General features: G+C 43.1%; 1 protein-coding gene across 2 annotated transcripts in view; it reads left to right on the top strand.

The window, feature by feature from the left end:
* The window catches only part of nos1apa (nitric oxide synthase 1 (neuronal) adaptor protein a), a 109,148-nt gene that overhangs the window by 46,190 nt on the left and 35,713 nt on the right, over nt 1-27,245 (top strand). For both annotated transcript variants that reach the window (XM_010872288.3, XM_010872289.3), the window contains exons 4-7: nt 757-815; nt 20,623-20,731; nt 23,983-24,127; nt 25,548-25,738. In XM_010872288.3, the coding sequence (XP_010870590.1) occupies nt 757-815; nt 20,623-20,731; nt 23,983-24,127; nt 25,548-25,738 (504 nt within the window). The remainder of the gene's footprint in view (nt 1-756; nt 816-20,622; nt 20,732-23,982; nt 24,128-25,547; nt 25,739-27,245) is intronic.

The raw sequence follows: 27,245 nt of genomic DNA, 5'->3' as shown, positions 1-27,245 counted from the left end.
GCAAGAGAGGAATTGGTGAAATGTATTGAAAGTGAAAAAGACAGACAGAGACATATATAAAAAATGGAACAACATGGCTGGATAGATGTGCCCCAATACAAGTCAAATCAATAGTTTATCAGGTTTCATAACTAACAATGAAATGGTTACTTACAAGACCTTTGCTAACCCAGCATAGTTAAATAGAATGAGATCGGAATTGACAATAACACAGTGAAACAGGAATACAGAGAACATATACACAATGAAAACAGCGATTCCCAATAGCTTTGCTATATACAGGGAGGACCAATTCGACATGCTGTGGTACGAGAGGCTTTATGTACATATAGGCGTGGTGCTACGGTGACCAGGAAATAGGATAGATGCTAAACCGGAGCACCACTGTGTATAGTGTCAGTATGCATGCATGCACGTGTTGTATGTTCATGTGTGTTTGTGTGGGTGTATGTGTGGTGGGTGGAGATTCAAAGTGTGGATAGTGAATCAATTGGCTTTCTGGAATCAATACCTCCAGTCCATGAGCAAAACCGGGCCAAGGTCAAAGTTTATTGCTGTGGCAATAAGAAACCATTTCGAATAATGATAGCTACCGCTAGTAGCAACAGCCTAATTTAAAGTCTTGAGTGTAGTTGTGAAGGTACTCCAAAAGGCTAGCATCTTAGCATCCCGCACACATTTCTCTCAGACACTCTTCTTTCACACCCACAGCTGTATGGGTCTCTCACACACTGTACCCTTGATTCTGTCTTTCAGAAGAAGGAGTGGACGTGGGATGAGAGTAAGATGATGGTGATGCAGGATCCCATTTACAGGTAAGACCAGCAGCTTACCGCAGTATGTTGTATCATCGGGGGATGGGCGGGGTCTGGGTGGTCTTCATGGAGACAGCTGGTGTTGTACCATCTCATTTACTCCAGATGGGCTTGGTCAGTCCACGCTGACCCCTGGACGCAAACAAATAAACACAACCAAAACACACCCAAACCCCCGATTGTTTCTTCTGGGTGGTAAAAACTGGTCTAAGATGGGTGTATGATTGTGTCGGGGTGTGTGTGTGTCTGGGTGTATGAGTGTGTGTGTGGCTGAATGACTGTGTGTAGGTGTAGGTGGATGAGTAGGTGTGTGAGTGTGTCTGGGTGCATGAGTGTGTGTGTGTGGCTGAATGACTGTGTGTGGGTGTATGAGTGTACAGTATGTGGGTTTAGGAATGTGTGTGAGTGTATAAATGTGTGTGGGTGGATGAGTGTTTGTGGGTGGATGAGTGGGTGTATAAGTGTGTGTGGGTGTATAAGTGTGTGTGTGAGTGGATGAGTGTGGGTGTGTGAATAGGTGTGTGTGGGTGGATGAGTGTGTGTGGGTGTGTGAGTGTGTGTGGGTGTGTGAGTGTGTGTGGGTGGATGAGTGTTTGTGGGTGTATGAGTGTGGGTGGATGACTGGATGTATGAGTGTGGGTGTGTGAATGTGTGTGGGTGTTTAAGTGTGTGTGGGTGTATGAGTATGTCTGGATGTATGAGTGTGTGTAATTGTATGAGTGTGTTTGGGTGTGTGTGAGTGTATAAGTGTGTGTGAGTGTATGAGTGTGTCATTGTATGAGTGTGTTAGGCTGGTTTATGTGTACGGTTGACAGTAATGATGTTAATCATTATGATGGTAATCCCATAAATTGTGATGCTTTATCTCTCTCACAGACACACACACAAACACATACCCGCGCACACACATACATACACACAAGTACACACACATACATGAATGATGTAATGCTTATATTGATTATACATGATGGATTTAATTATTCCTGTAAAAAGGACAAGTGTGTATAAGTAGAAGTGTGTTTGTCTGGAGAGGAGTTTGAGTGTCTGTGTGCGATGAAGAGTTCCCAGTTAAGTTATGGATTTAATGACTTAATCTGTGTATGAAATATGATATTGTATGATGTAATGAGCAGTTGACTGGTTCAAGGTTAATAGTCACTATATTTGGAGTAACATGAAACCTTTCCAATTTTTGTGAGTTTGATTTCCTTGCTGTGTTGACTCATTTAAGCAGCACATACAGGAGCTTGACGGTTCATCTGCAATGATCTTTCTGCATTGTTACAATGCCTGCTACACAGTGGTGTTATAGACAGCATTTTAAAAACGAAGACACAGCGCTTGAAAGACACCATCCAGATCTACAGTAGAAACATACATTGTCCTTTGTTTAATGGTAAAGGGACATATATTACTGTGTAGTACTAATCTCTAGTTTACCTTAAAGAAAATTGTCACTGCTGTTCTATTTACTCACACACCTCCTTTATTATAGTGTTCACATGTCAAATGAGCCATTAAAATGGTTAAATTCCTCACAAAATCCAAATAGGATCATTTCTGCATGTCACTTGTGGATAAGTATATTTCATGATTGTAACCAAGCCATAATATCCAGAATTCATAGCTATGTACAGCTCTTCTTCTAATGCGGAATAATCAGAAGCAGTGATTGTTTAACAGTCTCTAAAAGTATAGCCAGCTAGTGAGTTCCTGAGAATCTGTTTTTAAAAGCCTGCCTTCAAGGTTGGGAACACGGCTCCAGTTTGACTGTATTCAGAAAGACAGAGAAAATGAGTCAACTTGCCTATCCTGCAATGTTGTGGCCTATAGAAACACTGTTGAAAGAAGGCCAATATCTGTTACTAGTGTGATCAAGCAATTGGTGAACAACAAAGGCTAAAATAATTGCTACAAAACATGAAGTCTAAACATTTGTTTTGGACTTTTAGATTAGACAGCAGGCTCATTAAACCGGTGATGTGTAAATGTCTTTCCCTGCGTACTACTCTGGTGTGTAGTTATGTCTGAAACTTGCATTTACTTTTAAATGAGTAGGAAACAGTGGATTACGGTGGATTATACCTTTAAAGCTGCAGTCTGTTCCCAGCAGATAAAGGTCAATTATAGGAGTTTGTCCAAGTGGGTAATGCATCTACTTTATACTTGAAAACCAGCCACAACAACTTTCCAAAACATGTACTATTCAGAATTAATATCTAACCCTAATGTTAGATAGTTGTGTTTGCTACCAAACCACAGCTAACTACAGCTGTTTGTGTTGGTTTCAGCTGTTTTTCTAGTGACGTTAAATTAAACTCATACATTGATAATGAGCTGCAATGTATGATTTTCCTGTTATAGAAAAGTTGCATTTACTGTCTGCACGTATGCAGTCTTGTATACACTGATTAGCCAAAACATTATGACCTCCTGCCTAATATGCTGTTGGTATTCCAAATGCCGCTAAAATAGCGCTAACTTGCTGATGCATGGACTCGACAAGACCCCTGAAGGTGTCCTGTGGTATCTGGAACCAGGACATTAGCAGCAGATCATTCAAGTCCTGTAAGTTGCGAGGTGGAGCTACCGTGGATAGGACTTGTTTGTCAAGCACATCCCACAGATGCTCAATCAGATTGAGATCTGGGGAATTTGGAGGCCAGGGCAAGACCTTGAACTCTTCATCATGTTCCTCAAACCATTCCCAAACAATGTGCACAGTGTGGCTGGGCTCATTGTCCTGCTGAAAGTGGATATCTCGTCAGACCAGGAGGTTGTCCTCACGCATCGATGTGCCTTGAGCACCTAACACCCTGTCGCCGGTTTGTGGTTTGTCCTTCGCTGGTACTCCGTCCATGGTAGGTACTCACCACTGCTGGAAAGGAGCACCGCACAGGCCTTGCTGTTTTAGAGATGCTCTGACCCAGTCGTCTGGACATAACAATGTGGCCATTGTCAAAGTCGCTCAGGTCTTTACTCCTGCTCATTTCACCTACATCCGACACATTGACTACAAGTACCTATAGTACACTTACCATATAATCTACACAGACCTAGACATGTGTCCTTGTTAGGAGAGGATCATCGTTATTCACTTCACCTGTGAGTGGTCATAATGTTTTTGCTCATCAATGTATGACAGCATGATTATGTGTCCCATATATCAACCCCGAACACATCCAGCCGTCCTGTATATGAAGAATGTGCATTAACACACCCCAAGCCAATCAGAAACACTGTGGATTTACTAACGTCAACCCTAACATTCACGTCACACACACATTTATCTTCCCCAGGAAAAACATAAAATACTGATGTGAGACTGCGATCACGTAGCAACAGCACATGGTATCTCCCGAGGAGGGGTTTGGCTATCTTCTGTGACTGGAGCACTTTGTGAAGGAGGATGTTGGATGAAGTTCTCTTTGTGAACAAGGATGTTGGATGAAGTTCCTCTGTTTGCTGACTCTTGGCAGTCGGGGTTATGTGTGTGTCTATCAGCTCTGGAATAATGAGAGGCTGTGGAATTAGTCCATATCAAAGGATTACAGCTGAGGGATTGGACCGTACTGTACCTGGGTGGAGATTAATGTGTGTTTGTGTATATGTGTGCGCGCTGAAAGAGATCTCAGGTTCCAGTGTGGTTTGGGATGCTAGGCAGTAGTATAGGTCTCTGAACACACACACACAAACACACACAGAGCGGTGCAGCAGAGGAATTTGTAGGCTTAGACGGATTTGATGAGAAATGAGAGAAATACAGTGAACTGTCTGAAGCATTAATCATTTATACACACACACAGCCTGTAAACTAATTTATGGTGCATGACAAAGCTAGCGAGGAACACTTGTATTAAATTAAATCTCTGACTGGTGTGCTGTTGGTGGATCTGCCGCGACACCAGGCTATGACAAGAGAGGACAACAGACAAACGATCAAGTTACAGGCCCCTGATTCAGCTGTGCTTTCACATACGGCTATACACATATACACACACACACAGCGCAGCAGGGAGTTTGGATTTGTTATTCAGTCTGGAAATTGAAGCTGCAAGCTCTTTTTAGAATGTGGAAATTGGTTGTTTGGTATAAAGTAGCAAGTCTAAAATTCCTTTCAAAATGGGAAATGGAAAAGTTTGAGCTTATTGTGTGATATAGGGGGACCTGCCGATACCTCCTCAGCAATTACACTGATGCAAGGTCGGTCACAACACACACTGCGAGCATGCAAGGTCATTATGCTGAGTAAAAATATAGCAGCCTCAGTTCTGCTGATCGGCTACTATGTCATTACTCCACATCTTTAGGCTTCTTTGTGCGACCCGGCTGGACATGGGCCAGATGCGCTGACCGCTAAGTAGCTTTGGTAGCGGCCAGAGGACAAAGTGGACCCTCAGGGAGGCACTTTCATACACTTTACAGCAGAAGGGATGGAAGACAGCTTCTGCGGCTGATCCGTTGTGTTCTCTGCACCAGGGACTAACTGCAGTGGCTGTGTCGCCTCTGTGGAGCAGATGTCTGAGAGTCAACTGTTAATCAGCACTAGATGGAGACTAGGTGGCTCTTTATGGTGTGAGTGGCTGTTTCATCCAGTTCCAATGTGGGAATGTACGACTGTACAGGCACACACCCGCACAGGTGCACATGAACATACACATGGGCAAGCAGACTTATGTACACCAGCGAAACAGGATATATAGTTGTAGGAAATAGCCAACGTCATCCGTCCATCTGCTTGTTTTACCCTGAGCACCTGGGATTCATTCTCTTTTTCAAATATTACAGCTTGTATCTCTATATTCTTTGATGGCTCTGTCTTCTTTTTTCTATTTTTTATTATTTCTTTCTTGTCTTTCTCTCCCTGTCCTTAAACTCTTTCTCTGCATATTAAGTAAACAAACAGCAAAAGAAAGTGGCTGCCCCTAGACAGCATTTAGGGTGTGTGTTTGTGTGTGTGTGTGTGTGCACGCTTTGATCTCTACCTAATAGAGTAATTACTTTCAGATTACCAGAAAGGAAGTGAAAGAGTCGGCACACATTAATTCCCATAGAGCATTGCCAGAAGCCTGCTAGCAGGGCTTTCTACCGGACTAAAAACACCACACTCACACTGTCCCCTGACGACCGTAGTAAACAGTGTAGATTCATACCCAATTAAAACTGATTATCATTACTCCTTCTCTATTTGGCCTATGACAGTAGCCAGGCAGGTAGTTGAGTAGCCAGGCAGGTAGTTGAGTAGCCAGGCAGGTAGTTGACAACAGGTATTGCATGTTTATTAATGAACATATCACCTATTAACGTCGATTTTCCGTGAGAAATTCTAAGTTGACTTATTGACACACGTCACAGTGTAATGAGCTTTGGCGGGATGGGTGCCTGTTGGTGTCCAAAGTGTCTGTTAATGTCAGCCTCACGACTGGAAGTGGCTCTGAGTTAGATGATCATGTTAAGTGTAATGGATGCGGATGTGTGTCGAATGTTTGCTCCGGTGATTTTAATTGCACCCTAATTATTTGATCAAGGTAATCTCAAGTGTAATCTTGATTGTATCAGCATAATCTTTTCTGCTATATTTACATACGCTCTCACTCATCCTGGCTCAGAGACCCGTTGTACTGCGTCGCTTTCCTAATATGAGCTACATCAGGTATGTCAGGGCAGGGGGAGACCCAAAACATGCAGGGCAGGGGGGCCTCCAGGAGCAGGTTTGACAAACACTGCCTTTAGGAGTAAAGAATCCAGAACCTACAGAGGGTGATGGAGGGTGTTAACGGTGTACTTTAGTACTGCTGTCAGAACCTACAGAGGGTGATGGAGGGTGTTAACGGTGTACTTTAGTACTGCTGTCAGAACCTACAGAGGGTGATGGAGGGTGTTAACGGTGTACTTTAGTACTGCTGTCAGAACCTACAGAGGGTGATGGAGGGTGTTATCGGTGTACTTTAGTACTGCTGTCAGAACCTACAGAGGGTGATGGAGGGTGTTAACGGTGTACTTTAGTACTGCTGTCAGAACCTACAGAGGGTGATGGAGGGTGTTAACGGTGTACTTTAGTACTGCTGTCAGAACCTACAGAGGGTGATGGAGGGTGTTAACGGTGTACTTTAGTACTGCTGTCAGAACCTACAGACGGTGATGGAGGGTGTTAACGGTGTACTTTAGTACTGCTGTCAGAACCTACAGAGGGTGATGGAGGGTGCTAACGGTGTACTTTAGTACTGCTGTCAGAACCTACAGAGGGTGATGGAGGGTGTTAACGGTGTACTTTAGTACTGCTGTCAGAACCTACAGAGGGTGATGGAGGGTGTTAACGGTGTACTTTAGTACTGCTGTCAGAACCTACAGACGGTGATGGAGGGTGTTAACGGTGTCCACCTTGACAAACAGTCACATCTAGTGAAGAAGAGATTTTATGAAATTAATAGGTTACTAAATCATACACCATTATTGAACCTCCGTTCATTTTAAGTCAAATGTTTGAGTGTGGGTAGAACAAAACAGAAACTGGAAAAGAAAAGTGTGACAGAATTGTTTTTAATTAGCGCTACTATTTAATCTCTGTTACAAATCAGATTATATATGTGACTGTGTCAGTCACAAGTATGCTTTTAAGTGACTGACAGGTGTGTTGTTTGACTGTTCTGCGTGAAATATGAATTATTATATTTCTTTAATTATATATTTGTAGGCATTTTTATGCTTTATTTGACAGTAAACTGTGAAAAGAGAGGAGATGTTTTTCTGAAAGAGCTTTCAGACAGATTCAATCCCATGATGCATCAGTACGTCATCAGAGACTACAGCTTAGACTACTGGGCACAAGTAAATCATTGACTGTGTTCTTCGTTCCCCTGTTCTGATTTGGCGCCTGATTTTGTCCACTCCCTTCCTGGCTTATGGGCATTGTAGAAGGGAAACAGAAGACACTTTGAAGCTTGAACCATTCAAAAGATAGAGCAACATCACCTTAAGTAGAAACCACTGTGGTAATTACAGTGACTGGAGGTTGCTGTCTAAGTGCAGCCCTGTTGATCTAGTGAAAACACTTGTTGAGGTTTCTCTTTAAATCTCACTTTTAAATGAGCTGACCCCTACTTCTGTACTTGTGTTACAGGAGAGCACCATATGTTGCACAGTCTGTCTCTTACTCAATGGTGTATTTTGGTGCACTGAAACAGTGCTGTTAAATATGGCTATCACTGTACATGTACAGTTAAGTCCGGAAATAATTGGACACTAACACAAGTTTTGTTATTTTGGCTGTTTACCAAAATATATTCAAGTTACAGTTAAATAATGAATACAGGCTTAAAGTTCAGTCGCTCAGCTATAATTTGAGCATATTCACATCCAAATTGGAGGAAGGGTTTAGGAATTGTAGCCCCCTCTTTTTCAAGGGACCAAAAGTAATTGGACAATTGACACCACACTGCGTGCACAATTATTAGGCAAATCGTATTCCTCAAGATTGATTTTATTGTTGAACAAACACAATGCTCTCAGTCAATCCAAAATATCATTGAACCTCAAACCTGAATGTTTAACCAAGGACAAAGGAGTTTTAATCTTTCACAGGGGAATACATAAGTGTACAGAATTATTAGGCAACAATTAGTGTGTAGAATTATTAGGCAACTAAATTACCAAAATAATTTCTCCAACTCACAAAATGAAAATAAAAGAACATTTCTGGCCTTTCAAAAATATTCAGTGACCTTCTTTTCAATAACTGCCTTGCATCTATCCAGTCTGTCAGTTTCTTGATCTGTTCATGATCAACTTTCGCTGAAGCAGCAACCACAGCCTCCCAAATGCTGTTCAAGAGGTGGATTGTCTTCCCTGACTGTAAATCTCACATTTGAGAAGGGTCCACAAGTTCTCAATAGGATTTCTGTCAGGTAAGGAAGGGGGCCAGGTCATTATTTGGTCATCTTTGAGGCCCTTGCTTGCTAGCCAAGCAGTGGAGTACTTGGATGGATATGATGGAGCGTTGTCCTGCATAAAGAACATGGCCTCCTTGAATGCTAAGGACTTCTTCCTGTACCACTGCTTGAAGAAAGTATCTTCCAGAAACTGGCAGTAGGTATGGGAGTTGAGTTTAAGTCCATCTTCAAACTGAAAAGGTCCAACTACCTCATCCTTAATGATAGCAGCTCCTCCACCTTGCTGGCGCCTTACTCGAAGTGGTGCCCTTTGTCCATTAGTGATCCAGCCCCAGGCCCATCCATCTGGTCCATCAAGAGTCACTCTCATTTCATCTGTCCATAAAACCTTTGAAAAATCTGCCCAATCTATACACTTCAATGTGTTGAATCTCATTTAGTGGTGGTCTTCTTTCAGTCTTCTTGACCTTGACCATGTCTCTGAACACTTGACACCTTGTACTTCTGGATAATCCAGGTAGGTTGCAGTTCTGAAATATGGTGGCACTGGAGGATAATGGGTTCCTGGTAACTTCATGTTTAATTCTTCTCAAGTCTTTTGCAGTTCATTTGCGTATTTTCTACTCCATGCATTTTTGGCACCCCAGGTGCCTATATAACAGCAAAATGTTGGGAGTGTCTGGTGGTCACACCTCAATAGTTTAGCTATTTCAAGAGTGTTGCATGTCTGAAAAGCATTTTACAATTTATGACTTTTCAGTGTAAGTTAAATCTATTTTTTGGCCCATTTTACCTGAGGTCACGAAGCTGCCTAATAATTATGCACACCTTGATATAAGGTGTTATTCACTGTTGCCACACCCTCTCTCATTACACAAATACATGTCACCTGAAAATGATTCAATCCAATAAGCATTCAAGTTTATATGGTTTGGAGTTGGAAAACGTGCATAGAAATAATAACACGATCGGAATACTAACTTGCCTAATAATTGTGCATGCAGTGTAAAGCGGTTTCATGGACAGGTGTGGGCTATTCCTTCATTATTTCTTAATCGATTAAGCAGGTTAAAGGTCTGGAGTTGATTCCAGGTGTGGCATTCGCATTTGGAAGCTGTTGCTGTGATCATGAGAAAAAAATAACACACTGGTGAGCTCTGCAACACAAAAGGCCTGGATGTCCACGAAAGACAACAGTAGTGGATGATAGTTGGATCCTTTCAATGGTCAAGAAAAACCACTACACAAGATCCAGCCATGTGAAGAATACTCTCCATGAGACGGGCACATCATTATCCAAGTCTACAATAAAGAGAAGACTTCACAAAAGCAAATACAGAGGGTTCACCACAAGGTAAAAAAGCCAGCCCAGTTCTGGAACAGCATTCTTTGGACAGATGAAACTAAGATCAACCTGTACCAGAATGATGGGAAGAAAAAAGTGTGGAGAAGGCTTGGAACTGCTCATGATCCGAAGCATACCACATCATCTGTAAAACACAGTGGAGGCAGTGGGATGGCATGGGCATGCATGGCTTCCAATGGCAATTGGGTCACTAGTATTTATTGATGATGTGACAGAAGACAGAAGCAGCCGGATGTATTCTGAAGTGTATAGGGATATATTTTCTACTCAGATTCAGCCAAATTCAGCAAAGTTGACTGTGTGGCGCTTCACTTCACACACATACCGCGAAAGCAGCTCAGGAGTTCTTTAACGCAAAGAAGTGGAATATTCTGCAATGGCCATGTCAATCACCTGATCTCAACCGGATCGAGCATGCATTTCACTTGCTGAAGACAAAGTTTAAGGCAGAAAGACCCATGAACAAACAACAACTGGAGACAGCTGCCGTAAAGGCCTGGTAAAGCATCACAAAAGAGGAAACCCAATGTTTGTTGATGTCTGTGCATTCCAAACTTTAAGCAGTCGTTGCCTGCAAAATATTCTTGACAAAGTTGGTTGCTTACAATATTTTTATTCAACCCCTTGAATTAAAGCTGAAAGTCTGCATTTCAATTGCATCTCGGCTGTTTCATTTAAAATCCATTGTGATGGCGTACAGAGCCAAAATTATGAAACTTGTGTCAGAAAATCACTAAACCTAAAACTTAGAAAGGCCACTAATCTATAAACATTTTATTTTGGTTTACGGTATGTCTGTTACATGAAATGGAATAGGAACGGACTGTATATCAGGAATTTACCTCGTCAGTGCCTTTTGCACCAGTTAGTCATTTACTATGGTTTGTCTAAACTACTATCTCCCTCTCTGTTCCTGTCTCAATTGAACTTATCTCTATTGAAATTGCATCACTGGTATCCTATGTACATATTGACTAGGCACACTCTAGAAATAGTTGTTAATTTAGATTATAACATTAGAACAGGTGGGTGAACTCAGCCTCAGGACCAGTTAATGACATCATTGGTTTATTTTTTTCTACTCTTGCAATTGCAAGGCTTGGTAATGAAGGCTTGGTAATGAAAAGAGGGTGAACATAATTGCTATTTTCTGAGTTTTTATAATTAGTGTATTTTGGACTTATTCTGCCTTGCATGAGTTTCCTCTGGACATGGAGAATCTTTCACCTCACTGTCACAAAGCTCAAATCATTCTTGGTAAATTATTGTTTAAATATTATGGTTTGTAATGGTCTTTCTCGTGAAGGTGTCCAGTTGAACTTTTTTAAATCTGAAGAATCAATGTGTGGGCTGTGCTCTATACTTAGTTTTGTATCAGTTGCAAACTTCAGCCTTATTCCCTGAGATTTGGATCTTCTCCTGAAATCATTATTTTTGTCTTTTGGGGGTTTCTTCCTCCCTCTAAATTAGCAGAGCTCCACGGATGCATTGCTCTGATCCCACTCAACAGCCAGCCAGTCAGTCTCATCTTCAGAGGCTGGCTGGGGATTTAGGACTGTCAGCTTGGGGATCTGATGTCTGCCACAGGCTCCCTGCTGTTTATCTGACTCCTTAACTCACCGGAAATCAGAGAGGGAGTGAAAATGAGAGCTCCACGTAAAACACACACTAATAGAAACACTGACAATTTACTGTAAGTTGTTGCACTAGGTCTCTTGAGATTATATAACCTTCATCTAATATCAGTCAATATATCAGGGATATATGAGAAAAAGCTAGTTTATGTAATAGGATGTTGTAAGGTCTGTGGGGGGCAAAGATATTGATTTGCTGAGCCTAAAGTTAATGGGCATTTCCAGTCTCTTCTGAGAATACTAACTATTAAATGAATCTCTAAACACATGAAATAAATATTAGTATGGTGGAACCTGGAACATTCTTACAATTAAGTGGGTTAAAATTGCAGGCTTGGTGGGGAGGGTGACAAAAAGCTGAATTTTGGCACTTTAGCTAGCCTTTAATCATATAAAAAATATTCCATGTATTTTTTTTTTGGTTTATATTAAAGGGCACTTCATTTAATACTACATGTGGCGAAAGACAGTTTTTTCATGGACGGATCCCTATACAACTCCTAGGTCCTGGTACAGTAATGTGAAAAAGTACACTCCCTGGAAAGATCGGTCATTACATAACCATTTTATTTTCTACATTTTATTGTAGCTTCACTTGTGTGTTTTAAATCATTGTCCTGTTGCAAGATCCATGTTCAGCATTTGCTTTTTGACAGATGGCTTCACATTCTCCTCAGGAGTTCTCAGGTATACTGGAACTTGGACGTTGGCCAGGTCCTGAGGCAGCAATGCTGCCCCAAACCATAAGGCCCTCCATTCTGTACAGTTGGCATGAGGTTTTTCTTTTCAAAGGCAGTGTTTCGTTTTCATCTAGCATGGCGTCATGGCGTTTCTTGCCAAACAGCTGCACCTTTGAATCATCTGTCCAGAGAACATTGTTTTTAATTTTGGTCTCAGGTGTTGTCAAATGTCAGTCATTTCTTGATTTTATTTTTCGAGGGAGGAGGCCTCTTCCTTTCTTGTGGCATGACAATGTCCCACTAACACTTCCCACAGTTTGAGCATGTTACTTTGTTGCTTTACTTCTATAACCTGGGATAATATTCCACAACCGTGCATCAGATGGATGGGTGGACGAGAGGAGAGGATGAGCCCCAGCGTCATTCCATCTAACACGGAGTAGCAGAAGAGAGGATCAGAGGAGTAGGACTGAAGGGCTGTTAATTAGGGACTTAAAGGACATTAAGACAGAGAATCCCTCTGGTATTCATCCTCTTCTCCTCGTCCTCTCCATTCCCTCTGTAACTCTCTCCTTCCCTTGGGAGCCTTCTCCTCTGTATCCCCTTCATCTCCCTATCTGTGTGTGTGTTTGGGTGAGGTTGTTTTTTGGGTGTTGAGAAATCTCTTCTGTAGCAGTCCGAATGATCCCTCAGACTGATCAAAACAAAAGCTTTAAGAGCCAATAGCCATAGCACAAACCATACACAGACCGACATAGGCTTACAACTCAGATATTCACTGCCATTCTGCACTAAGAGCCAAAGCAGATATTCTTAGCTGCTCCAAAGTAAAAGCTCTACGGTAGTTTCACTCCACTGCCTGCTCTGGCATTCGTTAATGGACTGACACCGAGTGACAAACTTGCTTAATGGCCTGATTTCACCTGCTGTCTTTACAAACCGTATGAAAAGCTGTAATCCTAGGGTCCTATGATTTCTGCGAGGCGGAAAATGGGGACGGATTCGTGGAATTAAGTAATACAAATTTAATCAACTGTAAAGTGTGGTATATTGCAGAATTTTCATTATTAAAGAAAATCAACAGTTGGCCTGATTATTTTGGGGGGTTGGTCGTGCTTGGCTGTCACTTTCAGGAGGACCTCTGAGATGGCTCCTGAAAGTGACAGCCAAGTCATCCATAAAGGCTAAATTCGGAGCAGAACACTAAAAGGAGTACCACGAGTCAGGCGATAAACTGTTTTGCAAATTCTGTCAACATACTATCGATTGGACCTGTAGAAATATGCGATGATCACTTGAAGTCTAATGCATGTGAAGAACAAGGAAAAGCACTGTGTTAGCCAGGGCAGGCCCCTACAGACCACTGTGTTAGCCAGGGCAGGCCCCTACAGACCACCCTTAGTAGTGCAAGCACATCGGCAGATTCAAAACGAGAATACAGACTGTGATATTCCAAACCATGAGCCATTGTGGTGAAATACAGCGATGCAAAATGTCAGCAGCTCTCTGCCTCTCCATCGAGCTAACTATCGCTGTATTTACATTGTGTTTCCACTTTAAATTTAAATAATTAGCCTTGTAAAAAAAAATTAAATGTTGTTTTGCATTATTACAAATTGATTGTTATATCGTATTAAACTGCCTACGTCTTATTCATTCACATTATTAGACACGTCCTGATGAAAAAGAAAAAAAAAGATTTCATAGGGCCCTAAATTCGTAAGTTTCTTTGTTTTTTTTACATGACAGTCGGCCAACTGTCATTCTCCATCAGAACCTAAAATACCAGATTGTTTTACTCTGCAAACAGTGTACATGTAAACAAACATGGTTTAATATATCATTTTTCTCAGGCCTTGCTTTCATAGTTCTGTTTATCAAATTGAGAGTATTTACATTTCTCTAAACTTATCCCTCAGCTTTTAGCCAAAACACAGATGGGAAGACCCCTTTGTTAAACTTCAGTTCACATTGATTTTATATGCTGTATGTTTAGATGGTATGTATACGAAAAGAACCGATACAACAGAAGAGTTTGTTAGCAGTGTTAGGTCTATTACCTGCTTACATTATCTGTGCTTCTCACTAATATGTTAATCACAAACATACCAACTTCATTCTTAGCTGCTCATGTCTTTCCCTGTTTCTATGGTCAGGACTGAGACTGGAATTAAATTCTCCCATAATGCTCCTTGGTCTTGGAATTAGCTGCTAAAGACTCTAAAACTGGAGGAGAGGAATTTGCTGGAGGAGAGTTCAAAGTTCTCCTAGATTCATGTTTTTAAATAATGTTCTTCTATTGTATATCCACGCTATGACTGCTTCCGATTCCATCTTGACCAAAAAAAAAGTTACCTCAAGTTTTTCTCCTTTTTAAATAAAGATCAATAAGTAAATGAATAAAATGAACAGGCTGTAATATCCTGCCTGTGAGAGACTGGGATGAGGTCACACAGGTCTGTCTGGGGTTGTAGTACTCATATCCTGTGATGAATGCTAGGAGATCATAATGCTGATGTATTGGGTGTTGGCAGTCACCTCCCCTCTAATGGCTTAAATACAGACGCATCTGACCGGACGCAAACACAGTCACACACACAAACACACACATATAACTTTATTTGGCAGAAAAGTATTGATGAAATGTCCTCATTGTAACTTATTGTACTGCTCTCTCTTTTTCTCTTTCTCCGTGTGTGTGTGTGATTACAGAGTGCTAAGGCCTGCAGAACCTCTAAGCAGCTAATTTATCTACAGCATATCTCAAAGATTTTAATGAGAGTAAGCAAAGGCCAAGTTAATACACCTCATTACTGTAACCTCATATCACCATATCAGCCTGTCACTATTAATGCTGATGTGTTTGAGTGTGGGTAGCAATGTGAATGGGTGTGTTTGTGTGGAGCAGGGGAGGTTTTGTTCTGAAAGATGCACATTGTTTTTGTAATTCACAAGAGGAAATCAGCACCTTTTAAAAAATGTTTCTGTCATCCTCTAGAAGCATTGACTGTAGAGCAAGAGGGTGTCAGAAGTGAAAAGGGTTTTGAACTAATTAAGATGTGTGTCGAGGGGCGGGTATGAGATTGACCACTTTCATTAGGTAGGCAAGGGAGTACCCAGTTCCATGGTCTTTCCTCTCCATCTCTCTTGTTGAAACCAACCTTGCTGACACACCCTGAAGTTTTAATTTACCCGTCAGGCCCCAGTGCATCCATCTCTAACACACACACACACACACACACACACACACACACACACTGCAAGCTATGGTGTTTTTCTTCTCATTTCAATACAGTGTCTGGTGTTTGGAATTTTACATTAATAATTCATCCTTATAGTAATTTCACTCTAAGGTGGGGCAAAAGACAAGGCTGCAGGTCAGAGATAGATACTCAGGGACTAATATCACACTGATATAATATATCAAGTGATTGCCATGGTCTCTGAACTGGAGAGTTCAATAAAAAGAAATATTCAATTTAATATTTATTTCATATCATATTATAACATATATACTTAATTTTTTTCCTCTCTAATGGTCACACTTTGAAATATAAAAACATAGTTAATTCATTTATTTTCCTCTCATGACAAAATAATCACTACCTACACACATGCATTTCCTGTGAGATATTACAACAATTTTAATTTGCAATCATTTTCTGTTGAAAATATATCTTATTTGAGGCTAGCTGCATAGTGGTGTGTGGTAAATGTGGTTAGCTGACTGTAGACTAGTGTCTCCGTTGCCTGTTGCCCTTACACAAAATGTCCAACTCACTGGTTGGTGGGTCATTGCAGCTATTCTTAATGTCTCTCTGTTTTTCTGTGCTGCACATGTCAGCCAACCAGACTAAATCCATGTCAAATGTTAGAGTTATGCTTTTGTGGCAGTACTGTTGATATTGCAACTAGGTACAGTAGCTACATTGTTACCTGAACTTGACTAGACTGGGATTGTATCTCATGATTGGAAACCAGAGGCACAAAATCTCCAGGCTGGGCTGACTGGAAAGCCAGTAGAATCAGAGGTCCATACAGAGCAGTTCAAGAAGCTCAACAAATTCATGGGGTGAAGAGTAGAAATATTGACAACATCAGCACAGTTGGAGATCTGTGTGGGCAGTTACAAACAAAAACAATTTTGAGGTAAATAATTTCACCACCCAGAGGGGAGAACTGAAAGTCCAAATTATCAGACGCACTTCCAGATGTTCTAATATGCTATGTGTTCTGTAGCATGCACATGTACATGAACTTTACAAATATCATTCCCAGACACTTCTGTGGATGAGCTTAGTCCTCTACTTGTTAGTCTGCTGTGGGACTTTCTTAAATCTTCAAAGTTTTTCTATGATTACTGCGTTCCTATTTTGAATCAAAAAGTTGGGAAATATCCATCCATCCACCTTCTTCCGCTTATCCGGGGCCGGGTCGCGGGGGCAGAAGTCTAAGCAGAGATGTCCAGACTTCCCTCTCCCTAGACACTTCCTCTAGCCCTTCCTGGGGACACAGAGGCGTTCCCAGGCCAGCCGGGAGACATAGTCCCTCCCGCGTGTCCTAGGTCTTCCCGGGGTCTCCCCCCGGGTGGGACAGGACAGGAAGGCGCTCCGGAGGCATCCGAAACAGATGCCCAAGCCACCTCAGCTGACCCCTCTCGATGTGGAGGAGCAGCGGCTCTACTCTGAGCTCCTCCCGGGTGAACGAGCTTTTCACCCTATCTCTAAGGGATTGCCCAGCCACCCTGCGGAGAAAGCATGACCCAAAGCTCATGACCATAGGTGAGAGTGCTTCGCCTTGCGGCTCAGCTCTTTCTTCACCAGGACAGACTGATACATCGACCGCATTACTGCAGAAGCTGCACCGATCCGTCTGTCAATCTCCCGTTCCAACATTCCCTCACTCGTGAACAAGACCCCTAGATACTTAAACTCCTCCACTTGAGGCAAGAACTCTCCACCAACCTGAAGTGGGCAAGCCACCCTTTTCCGACTGAGGACCATGGCCTCGGATTTGGAGGTACTGATTTTCATCCCAACCACTTCACACTCGGCTGCAAACCGTCCCAGTGCGTGCTGAAGGTCCTGGTTTGAAGGGGCCAACACGACAACATCATCCGCAAAGAGCAGAGACGAAATTGTGTGGTCCCCAAACCTGACACCCTCCGGCCCATGGCTGCGCCTAGAAATTCTGTCCATAAAAATTACGAACAGAACCGGCGACAAAGGGCAGCCCTGCCGGAGTACAACATGCACTGGGAACAAGTCTGATTTACTGCCAGCAATGCGAACCAAGCTCCTGCTTCGGTCGTACAGGGACCTGACAGCCCTTTGCGAAGGACCCAGGACCCCATACTCCCGAAGCACCCTCCACAGGATGCCGCGAGGGACACAGTCGAATGCCTTCTCCAAATCCACAAAACACATGTGGACTGGTTGGGCAAACTCCCATGAACCCTCCACCACCCTGTAGAGGGTATAGAGCTTGTCCAGTGTTCCACGCCCCAGACAAAACCACACTGTTCCTCCTGAATCCGAGGTTCTACTATCGGCCGTATTCTCCTCTCCAGTACCCTGGCATAGACTTTTCTGGGGAGGCTGCGAAGTGTGATCCCCCTATAGTTGGAACACACCCTCCGGTCCCCCTTCTTAAAAAGAGGGACCACCACCCCGGTCTGCCATCCCAGAGGCACTGTCCCCGACCGCCACGCGATGCTGCAGAGGCGTGTCAACCAAGACAGTCCCACAACATCCAGAGACTTGAGGTACTCAGGGCGGATCTCATCCACCCCCGGTGCCTTGCCACCGAGGAGTTTCTTGACTACCTCAGTGACTTCAGCCCGGGTGATGGACGAGTCCACCTCTGAACCCTCAGCCTCTGCTTCCTCAATGGAAGGCCTGACGGCGGGATTGAGGAGATCCTTGAAGTACTCCTTCCACTGCCTGATGACATCCCCAGTTGAGTTCAACAGCTGCCCACCTCCACTGTAAACAGCGTTGGTAGGGCACTGTTTCCCTCTCCTGAGGCGCCGGACGGTTTGCCAGAATCTCTTTGAGGCCAGCCGATAGTCCTTCTCCATGGGCTCACCGAATTCCGCCCAGGCCTGAGTTTTTGCCTCCACAACCACCCGGGCTGCAGTCCGTTTGGCCTGCCGGTACCCATCAGCTGCCTCAGGAGTCCCACAAGCCAACCAGGCCTGATAGGACTCCTTCTTCAGCTTGACGGCATCCCTTACTTCCGGTGTCCATCACCGGGTTCGGGGATTGCCGCCTTGACAGGCACCGGAGACCTTACGGCCACAGCTCCGAGCGGCCGCTTCGACAATGGAAGTGGAGAACATGGTCCACTTGGACTCAATATCTCCAGCCTCCCTCGGGATCCAGTCGAAGCTCTGCCGGAGGTGGGAGTTAAAGATCTCTCTGACAGGAGACTCGGCCAAACGTTCCCAGCAGACCCTTACAGTACGCTTGGGTCTGCCGAGTCGGTCCAGCTTCCTCCCCCACCAATCGGATCCAACTCACCACCAGGTGGTGATCAGTTGACAGCTCCGCCCCTTTCTTTACCCGAGTGTCCAAGACATACGGCCGCAGGTCAGATGAAACGACAACAAAGTCGATCATCGACCTACGGCCTAGGGTGTCCTGGTGCGACGTGCACTGATGGACACCCTTATGCTTGAACATGGTGTTCGTTATGGACAAACTGTGACTAGCACAGAAGTCCAAAAACTGAACACCGCTCGGGTTCAGATCAGGGGGGTCGTTCTTCCCAATCACAACCCTCCAGGTGTCACTGTCGTTGCCCACGTGGGCGTTGAAGTCCCTCAGTAGAACGATGGAGTCCCCAGTCGGAGCACTTTCCAGCACCCCTCCCAGAGACTCCAAGAAGGTTGGGGTTTTTGAACCGCTCTTAGTCTGACCCATCACCCAGGAAACCCAAGAAATGTATTTGTAAGTGCTCCTGGTGAGGGTGATTTTCCACTGACTGCTTTGCTTAGCTTTTGGTTGATAGCATGGCTTGTGCGCGTTTTATGGCAAAACTAAATACACCCATGTGTTCCAGAGACTTTCCTGATTGTAATGGTTACTTATGGGTTTGTAGACTCAACCATTTCTGGTAATAGATTTACTGTAATATCGCTTGTTTCGCAAGATTCAGAAACATTTTGTGGCTAGCACCAACACAAAGGGAATCAGATCACACAATGAAATGAGTCTACCACATGTTGATAGACTTGTACGGATTACATTTAGCTGACCAATGACGATTTAAGTACTCAATTATCTAGCAGTTACCATAATCACTATTCCTAATCTTGACTCCAAACCCTAATTGTAACCCCTAGCTAATTTAACCACCTACTGGAGCTTTTCTGGCTAAAGCTAGCCACAACAAATTTGAATTGGTTCAGTGTGAACAAATGCATTATGAACTCTGGAAATCCTGGTGGGACATCAGTGTGTGTAAGACCAACTGAGGAAGACAGATAATGAACACTTTTATCTTTAATCTTCTGGACCCTGGATGAAAATGATATTTCGGCGTCTGGGGAAAAAAAAGGACCCACTTTGATGTGTTGTCTGAAGCTGTGTTTGTGCGAGTCATTCCTGGCAGCTTAATCTGTTCCTGTTTTGTCACACTGTTTATTGTAATCACACCGTCTACCTACATAACCCTGGGCATTGCCTGTATAGTGTAGCGTGGGCAGGCAAATAGAACACCGGGGCCACCAAGAGGTTAGGACACACACACAAACAGCTCTGGAATCTTGGGTTTAATTTTTCACCGCGGGAGCTGGCCTTTAAAATATCTGGGGGGAGTGTTCGTTTGTGTGTGTGTGTGTCTCCTATCAAAACTCATTGGCTTCTAACATTTAAAGTGCAATTAGAACAATTTTCCACTTTAGTTCTAGTCCGCGTGACAGTTTTATGAGCTGGACTTCAATAGGAACCTCAAAGCAGAAGAGAGTACTCTTTGACTAGACTAGCTTTGTTGAATAAGAAAGATAAACGGCTTTCTAGTCTCAGAACAACACAATACACCATGGTAGTTATGCTCTAAAAACAACTTATTTGTCATCACTCAGTTGTCATCCATTGATGTCAACAGCAGAATCAGTTATACAAACAGTTTTCAAGTTACAATTCAACACACTCCCTCCTTTCTTCAATGGTAACTTTAGTGTTTATGTTCTGTTCTCTATGGTAACTTCAGTATCTATGTTCTGTTCTCTAGGATATTTTATGTGTCCCATGACTCGCAGGACCTGAAGATCTTCAGCTACATCGCCAGAGATGGACAGAGTAACGTTTTCCGCTGTAATGTCTTCAAGTCCAAGAAGAAGGTGAGGCAACCGTGCATGCGTGCATGCAAGCACCCGCATGCCACACACACAGTCTCTTTACATCTCTCTAGGCCTGTAAAGGCACCGGAAACCCTAGTTGTAACTCCTGAAGAGTATGGAAAATAAAAAGGCTATAGCAAATAACAAAAGTGAAAAATAAAATAAAGACATCTGTAATTCTGGGTAAACATTACATACAAGCCATGAAAAGGATGTGTTGTAAAAACTTGAAAATATGTTTACCCAGAATTACAGATGTCTTTATTTTATTTTTCACTTTTGTTATTTGACAGACGGATCGGTGCAGCTTCTGCAGTAATGCGGTTGATGTATCGGTCTGTCGTGGTGAAGAAAGAGCTGAGCCGCAAGGCGAAGCTCTCGATTTACCGGTCAATCTACGTTCCTACTCTCACCTATGGTCATGAGCTTTGGGTCATGACCGAAAGGACAAGATCCCGGATACAGGCGGCCGAAATGTGCTTTCTCCGCAGGGTGGCTGGGCGATCCCTGCTTAGACTGCTGCCCCCGCGACCCGGCCCCGGATAAGCGGAAGAAGATGATGATGATGACTTTTGTTATTTGCTATAGCCTTTTTATTTTGGCAGGGGAATGGCAGGGGAAAATAAATACATATTTAAATACTGGTTAGGTTCCCAATGTTGGTTTTGCTCCATGTGTTCCCCTTTCCTCATGACAGTGTGTCACAAGTCTAGCTGCTGTTCACATTGCGGTGTTTTGCCTAACAGGTATGCAAGTTCATCAGTGTTGGGTTCGATTTCTGTGGGTCTGTAAGATCTGAGGGAAACGTGGATCTATTTTCTCCCTCCATCTTTTTCTCCCCTCGCTCTCTCTTCCTCTCTTGTTAAAGTTATTCACAGTCTCATTGACACGACTGAGCCATATCCAGTCATGTGGGCTAAATGTTGCAAAGGAATTCGCACATTCACACTCACTCTTTCTCTCCATTTCACACATACACACACACACACACTTTCTTACACAGACACACACACACACCACATAGAATTCCCCCATTTAACCATGCCACACACATGCACAAACGCACACATACTCCAACTCACAGTCCTACCCTTTGTCCAGGGAGAGCTGAGAGTGAAATACACTGACATTTGCTGGGGCTGCTCTGGCCCTGAAGCTCTTAAGATGGAAAGCACTTTTCCTATGTGTGTGTGTGTGTGTGTGTTCATGCGTGCATACAAGAAAGCGAGGACGAGGAAAGGGAAAATGTGTGAGTGTGTGATAATCCCCTGTCACAAAGCAATGTGCAGTGGAGTGTGTCGGTGATGGGGTGCTACAGAGCCCCTATCGTCATTTGATCCTCATGTCGTGGCCAGTATCGTCCAGCACCGTAGCACACACAGACTTGTCATGAACGAAAGCTTTTAAAAATACTTCTACAGTTAGTCATTCACGCATTAGATACCTGAACCGACTTGTCCTGCAATTTGTCAACCCCTACAAAAAATGTCCCTACATTGTAATCCACAAAACAATCTGCATCCCCTGGCAGGTTTTTTCTTTCCTATGCTATGCAAAACTGGTTCAAATTAAGTTATGGCATGCATACTGGCCCACGTGTTCTACCTAAACAAGTCCTGCTTGTATTAGAAAGCATCCTGCCCCTAACAAAACCTCCCCGAACACCTACACAACACTCCACCTCACCAATCCTACGCTGGAATGACTCGTGCAAACCTGCGTGAGAGACGGACACTGAATAGGGAGTGTATGTTTGGTTTAAAACTTTGAAGCTGGAGTTATTTGTTTTCTAAAAGGAATTCACAGATGAACTAAAGCAGACGTTTCAAACAGCATGGTAGATCCATGGAAGTGCCCGCTCCCACCCTCCCTCTGTAGCTGTCCTCCTGTGGAGAGTTTCAAGCAGTGTAATTAATGTCTGTGTCTTTGCAAGATAATTAACAAGGCCGTCTCCATCATTGACAGTTTAACAAGGGGGGTGGACCTGCAGGTGGGAGAACCTATTAGAGACTAGAGACCTAGACCAGGGGAAGGTTACAGTGTGTCTGTGTTTGTGGTGTTTTTCTCCTCACATAAACACACATTGTGTGTCCAAGGGGAGAATAGTGTGTGGTGCTTCATGCCTGTGTGTATTTGATTAAAATTTTAATGTGAGTTTGTGTGTCTGTGAAATAGGCTAACACAAATAATCTTTTTGATTTAAACACATAAACATAAATACATTTAATTGTAATTAAATTAATATATAAAAAATTTACAGTTTAATATACTTTAATACTAATCAAATAAGTTTACATAAATGAATTACATTTGAAATAAAAATGCTTGGGTGGCTTGAAGTTCCAAGTTATTTACTTTGATTATTTATCCTCAAAGTACAGTCAAAGAAGTTTAGCTGTAAAACAAATTTTATATTTTCTAAAGCTTTCTCCTCAGTCCTTCCTCTTGTCATTGTGCAGAACACTAATAGTTGCACCCCAGCCTTGTCTGTGGTAATGACAGTTTGGACAACTGTTGAGCCATAATGGCTTTTCATTGGCAGCCACAATTGAAAGGGAAACACCTTGACTCAGAACAATAGTTTGGCAATTTCACAGACATTGGTTCATTTTTACATGGTGGTGTCAGTGGGACAACCTGCTGGTCTTTCACCTGGATTAAGGATTCAATTCTAACCAGGCTGATGTTGTTTCTGCTGTTGAAGATGCATGGTGGATTTGTCTGTATTTATATTGCTATACTTTTTAATGATCCTGTCGAAAGGGACATTTTGGCTTATGTGTTGGTTAGGTTTGATGTTAAGGTTGAAATGAGTGTCAGGGTTAGGCTTAGCATTGGGTTTGAGGAAAATGGTATATTCAATCCCCAAATAGTCACCACAGGTATATCACTATAAGTGTGTGTGCATGTATGTGTGTATGCACGGAGGCAAGGCAATGTTTTTTTATTTTTTATAAATGTCCTCTCTCTCACTAATAATCTATCATATTCCAGTCATTGTGCTGGTGCTTGACAGTTTTCTGTGCAGTGTATTGCCTGAGAAATTTTCGTTATTTAACCTCACTCCTCATGTGGAAAATATTAGTATTACAATGAATGTTGTTGATTTTCTTTTTCTTTTTACCGTCTTTCTGTCTTTCTATAGTTGGAGGACAGAAAATGTGGCTAATAGATTCAGGGAAATCTTCCACAGTAGCTCATCAAGAATGATTTAAGCGACTCTGTTCTCTCATCCTTCCTGTCTTCTCCAGTCTCAGGCCATGCGTATCGTACGGACAGTGGGCCAGGCATTCGAAGTGTGTCACAAACTCAGCTTGCAGCACACACACCAGAACGCAGATGGACAGGAGGATGCAGACAGTGACAAAAACTGCAATGAGGAGTCCACACTTTCAGGTATACACACACTCACACACTCCTGATTGAATGCAATATGCCATGGGCGAGGAAGGTGGAACAGAGTAGAACTGGGGTGGGATGATTCCAATGAATACAGGGTCCTTTCTTATGCAGATGAGCCCACAGCACCCACACAGCATGCTCCTACACACACACACACACATACACACACCATCCTCATACGCACACACAGCATTATGCTACACACACACATACACACGCCATGCACTTACACACACCATGCTCCTACACACACACACATGCATACATAAACACAACACGCTCCTACACAGGCACACACGCCATGCTCCTACACACACACACAAACACAAGTTTGTATGGCTATCTTTATGGGGACCAGAAAATAGAAATTGCATGCTTCGTAGCCCTAATCTTAACCCTTAACTTAACCATAACCCTTACCCTAACCTTAACCTCAATAAAGTAACATTTATGCCTAAACTTTACCTACATGTAATGCCTAACCTTAACCCTAAACTTAACCAACAATCCCCAGACCTTAAAGAAACCCTAATTCTAACTCTCAAATGAATTGTAAGTTTGACCCTAAACCCTGAGCTGGAAATTGACTTTTGTCTCACGGGGACCAGCAAAAGGTCCCCATGAGTCAAATTCTTTCTGGTTTTACTATACTCATGGGGACATTTGGTCCCCATGAGTATAGTTAGACCTAAAACACACACACACACACACACATACACCATGCTCCTACATACACATACCATGCTCCTACATACACACACCATGCTCCTACACACGCACACACACCACGCTCCTACATACGCACACATACATACACCATGCTCTTACACACACACAAGCCAATGTTCATACACACACAAGCCATGCTCATGCACACATGCATACATTCACACGCCATGCTTCTACACACACGCATACACGCACTCGCCATGCTTCTATACAAACACACATGCGATGCTTCAACACACACCCACAGACACACACCATGCTCTCTCACTCACACACACACACACACACCATGCTCTGACACACACACACACACACACACACACAGACTCACACCATGCTTCAAAACACACACCACGCTCCTACACACACGCGCGCACACAGGCAGGAGCCTCTGAACCCAGCTGAGGTGCTTATCTGAGGAGTTAATTGTCAGCTGGGAGCACTGGAGAAACCACAGGAGATCACCTAATGAAGCTCCTCGCTTCCTCATTCATTTTGTTTTGTAGAAACCTTCAACAAAATACCTGAGTCTTTCCCCCTCCCCCGTCCTCCTTCATTGATTTGTCTTTTGGTTCTCACAAAATAGAGTTTCTCTGAATAATTACGTTGGGCCTCCTTCTATGCCAACTATTTAACATGGCACGGTGACAAGATATTTTTGTTGACGATGGGTTTGTTTTCTCAGCACTGGAGTTAAAGGGAGCGGAGAAGCCTGCAGTTGCTGTGGAGACAGACATTGACGCGGAGGAGGCTACCTTACCGTTACCGGACAGTACGGTGGAGGAGTTTAACCGCGGGGTCACTGACCTAGACGGAGTGGAAGCTAGCACCAAGACTGACCACACACACCTCAATAACCTGGTCAACGACCAGAAGGTATGGCTGCATAGGTGTGTGTGTTTTGGGGGTGATGTTGGGGTGTGTTTGAGAGAATAAGAGAGGACTATGTTACAAGCCAAAAAGGCTAACAGGCCGTACATATTTCAACTAAGGCCTGAATACAGTAGAATTAGTCCACCTATTGTCTAGATGGGCTTTCACCAGGAAAGTCAAGAGCATTGGTCAGGTAATCCAGTAGCATCAGACTTTCTGGATTACAACCCCATTTCCAAAAATGCTGGGACGCTGTGTAAAATGTGAAGAACAACAGAATGCAATGATGTGCAAATCATTTAAATCCTATATTTAATAGAAAATAGTAAAAAGTCAACATTTCAAATGTTGAAACTGAGAAATTTTATTGTTTCTTCATAAATATATGTCCACTTTAAATGTGATGCCAACAACACCTTGCTGAAAAGATGGGACAGGGGCAACAAAAAACTGGAAAAGTTGTGTAATGCTAAAAAATAAAACTGGAGGATCATCTCACAACTAATTAGGTTCAATTGGCAACAGGTCAGTAGCATGATTTGGTATACAAAGAGCATCCCAGAGAGTATGAGCCTTTCAGAAGTAAAGATGGGGATATGGCGTTTCTCAATGTAAAATTGCTAAGATTTTGGGGATCTCATCATCTACGGTACATAATATCATCAAAAGATTCAGTGAATCCAGAGAGATCTACACTCACCTAAAGGATTATTAGGAACACCTGTTCAATTTCCCATTAATGCAATTATCTAATCAACCAATCACATGGCAGTTGCTTCAATGCATTTAGTGGTGTGGTCCTGGTCAAGGCAATCTCCTGAACTCCAAACTGAATGTCAGAATGGGAAAGAAAGGTGATTTAAGCAATTTTGAGCGTGGCATGGTTGTTGGTGCCAGACGGGCCGGTCTGAGTATTTTACAATCTGCTCAGTTACTGGGATTTTCACACACAACCATTTCTAGGGTTTACAAAGAATGGTGTGAAAAGGGAAAGACATCCAGTATGCGGCAGTCCTGTGGGTGAAAATGCCTTGTTGATGCTAGAGGTCAGAGGAGAAAGCTGATAGACTGATTCAAGCTGATAGAAGAGCAACTTTGACTGAAATAACCACTCGCTACAACCGAGGTATGCAGCAAAGCATTTGTGAAGCCACAACACGCACAACCTTGAGGCGGATGGGCTACAACAGCAGAAGACCCCACCGGGTAGCACTCATCTCCACTACAAACAGGAAACAGAGGCTACAATTTGCACGAGCTCACCAAAATTGGACAGTTGAAGACTGGAAGAATGTTGCCTGGTCTGATGAGTCTCGATTTCTGTTGAGACATTCAGATGGAAGAGTCAGAATTTGGCGTAAACAGAGTGAGAACATGGATCCATCATGCCTTGTTACCACTGTGCAGGCTGCTGGTGGTGGTGTAATGGTGTGGGGGATGTTTTCTTGGCACACTTTAGGCCCCTTAGTGCCAATTGGGCATTGTTTATATGCCACAGCCTACCTGAGCA

The sequence above is a fragment of the Esox lucius genome, chromosome 8 (genome assembly GCF_011004845.1).
Source record: "Esox lucius isolate fEsoLuc1 chromosome 8, fEsoLuc1.pri, whole genome shotgun sequence".
In the NCBI taxonomy this organism is placed as follows: domain Eukaryota; kingdom Metazoa; phylum Chordata; class Actinopteri; order Esociformes; family Esocidae; genus Esox; species Esox lucius.
Note: the sequence above shows the minus strand (reverse complement) of the source record. Positions and strands in the feature narration are given on the sequence as shown.